The 12,243-nt window shown below is 37.8% G+C and overlaps 1 protein-coding gene across 1 annotated transcript in view; it reads right to left on the minus strand.

The window, feature by feature from the left end:
- Positions 1–2,196: 2,196 nt before the first annotated feature.
- The window catches only part of LOC124165346 (RISC-loading complex subunit tarbp2-like), a 62,386-nt gene continuing 52,339 nt past the window's right edge, over positions 2,197–12,243 (minus strand). The window contains exons 7-8 of the mRNA XM_046542705.1: positions 7,179–7,269; positions 2,197–6,534 (exon numbers count right to left, since the gene is read on the minus strand). Coding sequence (XP_046398661.1) covers positions 6,383–6,534; positions 7,179–7,269 — 243 coding nt within the window. The 3' untranslated portion in view covers positions 2,197–6,382. The remainder of the gene's footprint in view (positions 6,535–7,178; positions 7,270–12,243) is intronic.

Consider the following 12,243-nt stretch of genomic DNA (forward strand, 5'->3'; position numbering starts at 1 on the left):
CCCGAGCTCCCCTCCTCCCACACACACACACACACACACACAACCATACAAAAATCGGCGAAAACACATTCATCCCCTCTTACTCATCCACGCCTTCCTCCACGGGCCCTGGTTTGGGGGTGGGGGTTTTGGGAAAGGTCGTGGAACGAGCGGGTAAACTGGTGGGGAAGAAAATGCGCCGAGTGGAAATGCACTGTAATGGGGCTTGAACCATTACAGTACATATCTACAAAATCGGCATCACAGCGCCATCTCTGCATTAAACAATAAACTTAGGAATTCAACTTGATTTTAACATAATTACTTCAACAAGGAGGGTTCGTGTAAGTCTGCTAGAAAGCCAGCTAGTAGATTTGACGGATAGCACATACTATGTGCTATCCGCCAAATTGCCGGGAGCGACGAGAGCTCAATCCCGCTCGCTCCCGAGACCGCAATCCGGGATTGTTCGCTCCCGGGAGTGAGACTACCAGTTTGACTCCCGAGAGCGAGACTCGAGCGGGAGCGGAACGGCTTTTGCGCGCCTCTAGCTTTAAGTAGTACCCTACTATTGCTTAAGTCATCTGCTTACTGATTTTCCGTCATAATACTAGATTTAATGAACCTATTTTACAGGAGGAGGCAAAACTGAGCGAAACAATGCAAAGCAGATTATTGATGACATTGAAAGTGTAATGCTGAACAGCAAAATCGATATACTATTGGGATACTTTTTTGGTAGCACTGTTTTGTGGGAAGGAAAGGACAGCTGTGCAAAACACATTTTCAAAGATTAACAAAGCTCTAATGCTGATTATGATCTGCTAATGGACGTGGAACTTCACAAGCGTCTACACCAAAACCTCTATAAGCAACCAGGAAGAAATATGCTCTCATGCATTTTCAATGGAAACACCAGAGGCCTTCATTAAACATTCCACTTTACAAGGTAGATGATGCAAACATTAGACAATGGTTAATCTAATATGTTGAAGCTTCTTTTTTAAATTATGTAATTTAGAAGCTGCATTAGACCATTAGTAAGCAAAATATTTACTTGTTTTTATGTGCTTTTGAAATAAAAACTATGCTATGGAAGAAGATATGATTCCTTAGCAGTTCATGTCGTAGAATATCCAGAGAGGATTCTGGACATGTAGGTAAGAATTCAGAACAAGACAAATGATTTTTCTTGTGGAATTTTCATACTTAACTTGCACTTGCAGGTGACCGTAAAGGATTGCCAGTGGCTAGTCTGGTGTTATTTTCTTGAATACTGAAATATTAATGCTTTCCATTTGATGTTAATTATGTACCATTCTCATTTTAGGCCCTCCTACGAGCACTAAGTTTGTCATAGCATTGACTAGGGTCAATTTATCCAACTAATCTACTGTCTACACTGACAGCTGTTCTGTTCAACTGACTACAGCTGTTCCATAATGCATAAGAACACATTTGTATTTCATGAATAGCGATCAAATGAATAGGAAATGCTGTGATTTCTTTAGATGATGCATTAGGATTCATTCCACTTCACGTTTTTTACTTCTCCAAAACTCAACAGTTAGTACCACCTTATCCATGTTTTTTCCTTGAAAATATCTAACTTGCACATATGTGCATTCAGTCTAGACAGCAGATTTGTTGCATAAATTTACCCAGTCAATGCAATGATAAATGAAATTAGGTGGGCCTAAAATGAGAATGGCACGTAATTAGGATCAATTGTATTGCCATTAAAATAAAATTTATTTCAGGGGAAAATAACTCCACTTTTGGTGATGAAACAACAATGTCACCCTTTGCATGTGTCTATTCATTGGTAATCTCCAATACTTAATGATTAATTTTTTCCCTTTGCATTCCAAGAAATCCAAAATTAATGAATCTAAACCTCAAAGCAGATAAAGTTTTGCGGAAGGAAAGAGTTTCCGACCACAGGCTTACATGAAATAAAAATCCCAAAGAGATGAAGAGGAAGTTTCCTAGTGCATGACTTGGGTGCTGAGCACTGGACCACCATTGTCCGCATGTTTAAGTCTTTCAAAACGGTATTTTATTACAGCCGCAATTGTTTTAACTATTGGTTATATATGGAGGATGATCCCTGGACAAGGTACCATGGACTGCAAGTCCATAAAGGTTGGATTGGATTCCGAGTCCCGGTTGAGGGACAATCCTAGCTAAAGTCGTTAATAATCACTCTTTAGTGTTATATAAAACATAGATAAATTTAATTCGTCAGCAAGAGAACAAAAGATATATGTAAATGCATTTCAAGCACAGCCAGAAAAAATAAAGGCTCTCCACATGGTGGTCGACTGCACCACCATTATTTGAAAAAGCGCAGAGCTGCTGCGCTTTATGATAGGAGTGGATTCAAGATGGCGGATAGTGAACTAGCTTGTGCGTTATGCTCCGAAGTAATTGGCGAAAACCAAACGTTTTTATCGTGCGAATATGGCTGTAATGATATCTTTCATTTAGGATGCGTTGGTGTCTCTAAATCGTTAGCTAATTCAGTGATTAACAGTGAAAATTTCCTTTATCGCTGCAAAAAATGTGTGACTTCGCCGCCATGTGACTCGCCGCCATGTGACTCATTAAGCCAGATCCATAAAAGACAGGAAGACATGTTCAAATTAATTCTTAAACTACAATTCAATGTTTCTTGTTGTGTAGAATTAATTGAATCGCAAAAGAATGAAATAGTGTCATTAAAGAACGAACTTCGATCCAAGGTGGACTCAAGTAACAGCTCGACGTACGCTAACAAAGTAGTGTGCACTCAAGAACTCTCTACGTTCAAACCTGTGCCTGCCGTCCATCCTCCAGCAAATCCTGTGCAAAAAAGTTCATCGATGATTAGAGTAGATTATAGTAAAAATCCTCAGCAAACTACCAAACTGAGGAATGTTACCAAACATGTGACCTTTGTCCCCAAAACAGTTAGTATTGATTCCAATGCGAGTAAAGATGTCAATCTAGTAAAGATTGATCCAACGAGGGAAACTCCTGATAATGGTGATAGTTACACAGTAGTGAAATCGAGACGTCGCAGGAAAACCCCGCTGGCCGTTGGTACCAAACCTCCTTCAGTGTGTACCCTGTCGGCAGTTCCACGGAAGACGCATCTGCATGTGTGGAGGTTTCTTCCAGAGACCACAATTGAGAATGTGTCTGATTTTGTCGTAAAAGTAGTTCCTGGGTCATCGAGTAAGGACTTAGACATCGAACAGCTTAAGGTAAGGGATAATAAATATGCCTCATTTCGGGTATCTGTGAGTCCCGATATCGGCAACGTCCTAATTGACAATGACGTGTGGCCAGAAGGTGTAGTGGTGGACAGATATTTTTTTCGGAATGCAACAAAGAATCCCCTTCCCGGATAGTTGACTCGCAGATAAAAGTGCTACATCTGAATATTCAGTGTATTCGCAATAAACTGCTTGAACTTGAAGTGCTCGCGAGTGAATATAAACCGGATGTGATTTGTTTAAGTGAACACTGGTTAAACCAAGAAGAAATATGCGCAATAAAACTCCCAGGGTATCGCACTGTCGATGTTTTCTGCCGTATAAACTATAAAAATGGGGGTGTAATTATATTACTGGAAGAATCACTCTGCCACACACCAGTTAAATGTACGAATTTTCCAAGATCGACTGATAAAATTTTTGAGTATTGTATTGTTGAAATTATGAAAGACGAGTGTAAATTCATTGTAGTTTCACTGTATCGATCTCCATCCACTGATTTCCGGGTGTTTCTGGATAAATTTCAACGATTAATTGAAGAAATTCATAAATGTAACAGGTACTCTAAAATTATAATAACCGGTGATTTCAACTGCAATTTACTCCACAATACAAAAGACAAAACTGATTTCTTAGATATTCTTGCCGCTTTTGATATCAAAATAACAAACTTTGCTCCCACTAGAGTTACTCACTCCACTCAAACAGTGATAGACAACATCCTAACCAACATTGACCTCAAAGATGTGAGCACCCAGGTAACTCATGAGCATATCTCAGATCATCTTCCCTTAATTGCTACCTTTAGATACAATGCAAATCCTGAAGCAAAGTGCCAAATCAAAAGAAACTTTTCTGACCAGAATATGTCACATTTCCTACTGTCTCTCAATTCCCAGGACTGGTCAGAGGTCTTTAATGCTAAATCTTTTGAGGAGAGTCTCCATAGTTTTTACTCAGTTTATCTGCACCATTTTAATGTGTCATTTCCTATGGAAACGAGAAAAATACATTCTTTTAGACAAAAAAAGTCCTGGATCACAAATGATATAAAATTCTACTCATCACTCCTTAAAAAACTGGCATATGAAACAAAATTGTCTGGTAGTTCCAAAAGCAAAGACCATTACAAACTCATGAAAAAACAGTACAGACTTCTCTCGAAAGCTAAAAAAACATATAATGATGCAACTTTATCTAAAGCTACTAATAAAACTAAAGCTGCTTGGAAAATTATAAATAGTGCCAAAAACAAAGATAAAAACTATGTCTTACCCAGCTCTCAATTCACTTCTAGTGAAAAGTCAAAATGTATGTATGATCTAGCTGATGCTTTTAATAAGCATTTTAGTTTGTTACCTGACACCTCAGATGTAAGTCCTGGCACTAATTCTGCTGCGTTTAAGGCACCTTCTATCTTTATGATGCCCTCCAATGAAATAGAGCTAAAGTCCGTAATAGCAAATTCATGCCAATACAGTTATAGTTCTGGTGTTGATGAGATCCCTGGTAATGTAATATACCTCAGCTATGATATGATTAAGTCTCCATTTCTGCATCTAGTTAATGAATCTCTGAGACTTGGAATTTTTCCAAACTCACTCAAAGTGTCTAAGATTGTGCCCTCTTATAAGAATAAAGGTAATACTGATGATTTGAATAACTATAGGCCAATTGCACTGCAAAATGCATTTTCCAAAATTTTTGAAAAAATAGTCTACTCAAGATTTGTATCATTTTTAGACAAACATAAACTACTTTCTAGTAATCAACATGGGTTTACAAAAGGAAAATCCACAGTTACTGCTATTACTCATGCAATTGATAAAATACTGGTATCCATTGATAATAGAAATGAAACTATGGCTTTATTCTATGATTTTACGAAAGCATTTGATCTTGTAAATCATGACCAGCTATTGATTAAACTTTATAGATTGGGCATTAGGGGTACTCCGCATCAATGGATAAAATCATATCTACACAATAGATCTCAGGTGGTGACCATAAAATTTGATGGAGTCAAATATACTTCAACTGCTCGTCATTCAACAGTGGGTGTTCCACAAGGATCAACTCTTGGTCCACTATTATTTTTATTATATGCAAATGACCTTTCATCATCCTTATCTTGTAATCAAAATAATACACCAGTTTTATATGCTGATGACACGACAGTGATAGTGTCATCCAATTCTGAACAATCATTGATTGATCAAGCTCAGTTAATTTCAAATGAGATCAGTAAATGGTCAAAGGATAACTTTTTAATTATTAACCCTAACAAAAGCAATTTAATGCACTTTAAGACCAGTGGCCCACGATCAGAAAACATCAGTGTAAGTCTGAACAGTAAACCTATTGATCAAGTGGATAACTGTAAATTCTTAGGAATACATCTGGATTACAAAATGTCCTGGGCAGACCACATTGTATATATCAGCAGCAAACTTAGTTCTACTTGCTACTTGTTAAGACAGCTCAGTTCCACAGTGGAAAGGAAAACTTTATTAAACCTATATTACAGTGACTTTTATTCACATGTTACTTACAGTGTAATTTTCTGGGGATCAACTTATAAATCCATTAAAATATTCTGTCTACAAAAACGGGCCATGAGAATAATTGCTCATAAAGGCTATAGGTCTCCCAGTAGACCAATATTTAAAGAATTGCTTGTACTACCCATTCCGTGTGTATATATATTGTCAACTATTATGTATATAAAGAATAACCTGAAAAATTTCACTTTCAATAACAGTGTACATAGCCATAACACTAGATCGCAAAGTGATATTCATCACAATTTTGTACGCACCAGAGTTACTAAAATGGGGCCCACAGAAATGGGCATCAAACTTTTTAACAAATTACCGAAGGAGATTAAAAATGTAAATAATTCTAATTTGTTTAAAGCCAAGTTAAAAAAACTACTTCTGGCTAAAATGTATTATTCAGTTGATGAATACTTAGGTGATGCATTTTAACTCTTTATGTTAACAGGTAATTATTCCTGATTAATTATGTATATCTGTATTTTTCTGTATTTACATGTATTATTGACGTGCCTTATATCTTGACCATTGCGAATGTACTAGATCGTTGGGCAAATAAAGATATTATTATTATTATTATTATTATGGTCACTCCTCCTCGCAGCGCCCGATCATCATCATCAGAGCGTGAAGAAGATTGACCGACGCCATCTCTTCAGCTGCACTCTTGTCAGGACCTTCACCAAATTTCACCAACTCCGGAGTGGTACCCAGACTAGCAGCGCACAATGCATTCCCAACTGTACAAGGGAGAGCAGAATTAGGCCAACGCGTACATCAACCCACGACTTGTTCTTTCAAAAACACCATTGAACAACAACTGAGATTACCCGGGTAATTTTTTCAGTTTCTTGAGTAAGCTAAAGATTTCTCAGGCATCAGACAAAATTTATCCTTTCAACAAAAATTCAAAGTTTCACCTTCATTCTTTATTCACCATGGAATCTTCTAAAAATAGGTTGAATTTAATGTAGATTTGAGAAAAATGGAAAAATCTCGCGTTTATGAAAAAATTTAAGTTAGGAAAATAGTTTTAGCTTCTAATTAAATCGTTATCGATAAAAGCAGAAGATTCCGCAAAAGTAAGAGGTTTATGATAGGATACAACCCAACTAGAGGCCACACCCCACCCAAGGGAGAAAAAAAATACCTGACCAGAAACCAAAAATTCTGCCCTGCAAACCACTGCAATTAGGAGTGGCAATTAAGAGACTTTGGTTTGAATCCAAACTGAGCCACCAGAGTTTTTCACAGCCAGCATCAGCCTTGATTGAAACCCACTTTGCCTAACTGTGTGGGAAGTCACTTTTCAGAAGCAGTGTTTGGAAATAATGTTAAAGAGCTGCTCGAGTCAGCCACACAGCATACACAAGAGTGCACTTACGATTAGATTTCATGAACATGTAATCAAGAGGAAGGTCATTCCCTTCTGCAAACTTCTCCAAAGTCTCCTTGGGTGTGTGGCTCAACGCAAACTGAAAGCAAAGACAAGCAGAGTGTTACAAGAGTGGTTTCCAAAAATAAATGCATCATTCTCTCTGCTGGCTACTTATTGACTTGCCAGCCATCTAACCAATGGAAACACTTGGACCCAAAATCACAATTCCCCAAAAGAACTCAGTACACGTAAGGAGGAAAATACAAGTTACGTCAGAGAAAAATCTTCGCATTGAAATTTAGCAATGAAAAGGATATTCACATCTGTATAGTCATTTTGCATTTTTCTTCCTTTTCTTACGTGAAGATGCCAACAAATCCTTCACTTTCACCATTTTTTCTCACTCTATCTTAATTAAAACAAGACATCAAAATGCCAAAAGCAAGGAATTTGGATGATTGAAAACATTTTACACCATAGCAGTCATTGAGGCATCGAAGATCCTGCCAGTATCTAGCAGGTGCATTCCCTGAGATATTCAGCTGTAGTTCGTACATCCTTTCATTCAGAATTAATATCATCTCCACTATACACCATTCACTGGCTTGTCGTAATAAAGACATAAATAGAGGAAAAACATTGATTGCATTGATGAAACACTGACATTCTTTACAGTATATGGTGCTCGGGGGTAACTGGGGCATAGTTTTTCAATGTGATAGTACCATTTCATTTTCAAATATGTATTTATTGTACAGATAACTCCAGTGAATGGGTGAAAATAAACACGTCGATTTGACAATAATATGACTAGCACATCATGTGACTTGAATTTAATTACTACCATTAAACAATATTTTATATTAAGGGTGTTCTATCCTAATTCAAAAATCCAAATTCAACCGTCGCCGGATTTTAGTTGCGAAGTCGGCCGCTACGGCCTGTGGAATGGGAAGCCTCCTTGGGTGGAGGGGAGTAGTCGCTGACCAAAGGAAAAAAAAAGGAAAGGACGAGGGGTCGAGCTTCGCTCCGACCGAAAAAAAACACCCGGCGCTGTATCAAATTTCACTGCGGAGGTGCGATATTGAGAGTGGTCGGGATTCGGAGGTTGATTTTTGCTCTCTAGTGGCATTAGTCCCATCTCAGCCACTCGGTTGACGTTTCTCGGAAGAATCCAAATACGCACGCTCTCGACGAGGCTGGGAAGTACGGCCGGCTTCTATGAAGAAAGGCGATTACTTGCAAAGTTCTCTCCTTATTATCTCCTATATCCCTCGAAGGGGAGAGCTAGTCAACGTTCACATCACAAAATTGTTAAGTGCTATTCAAAGCATGGTAAAAGTCAATTACGCTAACCGAAATGCGCGTACTTAGTGAAACTTTTTTTAAACGTACAACTTTACATTTTTACGTTATTCCTCAGTATGAATGAAATAGTAATCACCCACGTCCATTTGAAAACGTGTATTCAATACATTTACTTTCCGAAACATGTTTATTCGGTAATCATAGCACTACAGGGAGAACACTAATGAGAAATATGACAAATAATGAATGAACGAACATTGATTTTCAATCATCTTTAATATTTATTGATTTATATGGTAAGAAAATCATAAATTGCATATTGCATTAGACATCACATACAGCTTTAATAAAGCCAATAACCCTGAATATATCGCATCGGGTCATGTTGACTTTTTCTTCGATGTTTTTTTAACGAAATGATGCCGTTCGAACTAGAGTTTTTCTGATCTCTAATTTCTTGTAATTCTGACTGAAGTAACGTTTAATATTCAAAGTGTTCCCTAGTTTTGCTGCAACCGACGTTTTGACCCGATGCGACCGAAAGTGTTACAATTTATTCTCTCTTCCGATCCATCGTGAAGACGATTAAAATTCATTCGCTCGCATTTGGCTTGATGAAATCGCCGATGACTCATCTTCCTGGAATACATCCATGTGCTAAGTGTGTGTAATGAATCATCAGCATTTCGCCTCTTTTTGCGCAGAATTATTAGTTATAATTGTGAAAATCACAAATCTCTACTTTAATTCTGTTTCTGGAAATTATGCAAAGGATCGTGATACTAGGCAGTTGAGTGAAGATGAATAACTGGCTCTTATTGGTCTCCTTTTTCTCTCAGGTGCGTATGAAATTTCTTATGTTGATATCAGGGAGATGTGGAGCAAAGAAGTCTATCAATGTTTTTCCCGTACACTGAGCTATCAGATTTTTTCTACGGTCCATTAGTTTTTATGACCTCAGCACTAGACTAGAAAGTAAGAAAAGTGGCTATTAAGCCGCAGTTACTGAGTTCATTAATAAAATATCCAACAAATTTGAATTTGCAAATACACCATCAGAGTACATCACGATCCTTGAGCAACTTATACCATTTCGAGGCCGATGTTCTTTAACGCAGTATCTATCCAAAAGCCAAAGAAATATGGTATTGAAGTAATTGCTGTAGTGGATGCTAGGAAATTTTACCTAAAAATTGAAATTTATATGGTCACGTAGTCAGATGCCCTTTCAAAGAATCCAATTCACCTCATGAAATTGTCAAACGCTTAGCAGAGCACATTGAATGCAGAGGAAGAAATATTACCATTGACAGTTGGTGTACCAGCATGCCTTTAGCAGTAGAACTTCTTCAAAAAAGATTGGCTATAGTAATGACGATGAGTAAGAATAAAGCAGACGTTCCTCCTGAATTTCCCCCAATAAAAAATAGAACCTTACATCATGGACGAGGGGCAGGGGGGACAGCTGCCCCCCCCTCCAGAAGCAAAAATCGCAAATGTCTTTAAGAAAAATCAGTACTGAATTAAAACGAAAGTATTCAACTTTTCTTTTAACCCATGGAAAATTATATGCATTAGCATAAGATATGTAATTAAAATAATAATATTTTTCTAGGAAATAATATCATAAACGAAAAAAGCGCTGCTATAATTTTCTTAAAATATTTGTTTCATTCACCTTTTCCATGCTAAAATGTCACAACTTGGCTTGCGCTCCCTGTAGGAGTCTAGACCATGGCTTGCCCCCTAGTTATGACCCTGGGTACGCCCTTGTCTTAAATCCTTCCTTCCCTTTTTGGCTCTACTCCCGACACTTCCGCGTTGTAATACCTACGTTTCAATAAAATCCATGAAGTACTTATTTCTACCATTATCCATGACGCAAGTATTACTGCCTCAAGTGGTAACAAAATGCTTCCTGACATTATATCATTTTACAATACTATCAAGGGGGTGTGGATTCAAATGATCAGCTTTGCTCAAATTACAGTGTCGGCCGAAGAACGAAAAGGTGTTCCTTTCTGTGGGATATTGTCGCCCTTTTATGACGCAAAGCGACCCTTCGCGTATTATGATTGATTTCTTTGCGATGTCCCTCAGCCTGTTGCAGTAGTTGCACTATAAATGATTTATGCACTCTTAACTACTGGGCAGTTGATACCGTAGGGCAGTACTTCAAACAATTTCTTCGTAACGCTGCTGTTCGAACCCTTCGACTGATATATCAGCTTCCATTGCTGACGAGGATTTGCTCCAATTTTTGTAGCATAGCCCTTTCACCTCTGATTTTGTATCCTTACTTCTCGCACAAATACAGCAGTAGATATCTGTTCCTCACTTCAATAAACAAGACCTTTTGAGTTCGAAAGGCGACAATACAGGCCTGTGAAATGAGAGAGAATTTTAATTGTAATGCTATGAAAATGTAGTTTAAAATAAAAAATAATTACATGCAATATTGTCCTACAGAAGAATCCCTCTCTTACTCCAGTAATAGATATTAATGCCAATGTGTTGACAAAATTCATACTGCTACGTTTGGGCAATAGTAAACGTTGTTGGACTAGTATGCTTCCGAATATTTCTGCTCTTCTAGGTACCAAGGGATTATAGGTATGAAATCATTATTATTAGTTGACAATTGTAAGACTGATTTGACGCAGCTCTCCAATCTTCTCTCCTATCCGCTAGCCTCTTCATAGCGACATATTTCTTCTCTTTTGCACCCTTTATAACCTGTCCAATGTAACTCATTCGGGACCGTCCCTTGCCATTCTTCCCTTCCACCTGTACTTCTAAGATGGTTTTCATCAGGCCATCATGTCTCATGATGTGGACAAGTAAGTTGTCCCATCTTCTGCTCAAGGTTTTTAAAAGTCTTATTTTTTCTCCCACTTTCTTAGCACTCCTTCATTACTTACACGTTCGATCAATTTTATCTTCATCATTCTTCGGTAGAACCACATTTCGAATGCTTCCACTCTTTGACTTCTCTGCTGAGCATATGATGAATTGTTTCCTTACTTCTTTTCTTGTAATCTCAGATGTAAGAACAGTCATCTTTTTGTAGTAAACCCTCTTCGCCAGCGCTATTCTATTGATTATTCCTTTCTTCCTTCGTCCATCGTTGGTGATTCGGCTTCCCAGGTAAGAAAACGCTTTCACCTCTTCTAGCATTTGATTTCCTAGCCTAATGTTTGTCCTAGCCTCCTCTCTTTTGCTGCATACTAATATCGTAGTCTTCCTTTTGTTAATTTTCAAACGATATCAGGCCAAATTCTTTTCTATATTCGTCAAAGCTTCTTAAAATTCTTCTCTCTCTCTCGGCTATGACTGCTACGTCGTCAGAGAATAGTAGCATACTAATTTTTCTCCGTTTATATTGACACCCAAAGCCTTCTCCTTGATTCCAATCGCCTAAAATTATAAGGTTTTCTTCACCTCTCACATATTTGATTACTGCTGTGATATCTTCGTAGACGCCTTTGACTTCTTCATCCTAGTAGTCCGTCATAGATATGTAAACTTGTACCACTACGGTATCTACCGGCTTAGTCTCTAGCTTTACCATAATTATCCATTTATTTAGGGCGGAACCTTTTCCACTGAATTTCAATCGTATGCTCCTTATCTTTTATATAATTAACGGAAGGAGGAATATTTCTCGCAGTTTTTCAAAGTAAATTAGTATAGGCATTAGAAACAATTTATCCCCTACGAAATTAAAGCGGGCCAAACGTTGGCAAAGTCGAATCCATTTCTT

Source organism: Ischnura elegans, chromosome 9, assembly GCF_921293095.1.
Source record: "Ischnura elegans chromosome 9, ioIscEleg1.1, whole genome shotgun sequence".
Classification (NCBI taxonomy): Eukaryota; Metazoa; Arthropoda; class Insecta; order Odonata; family Coenagrionidae; genus Ischnura; species Ischnura elegans.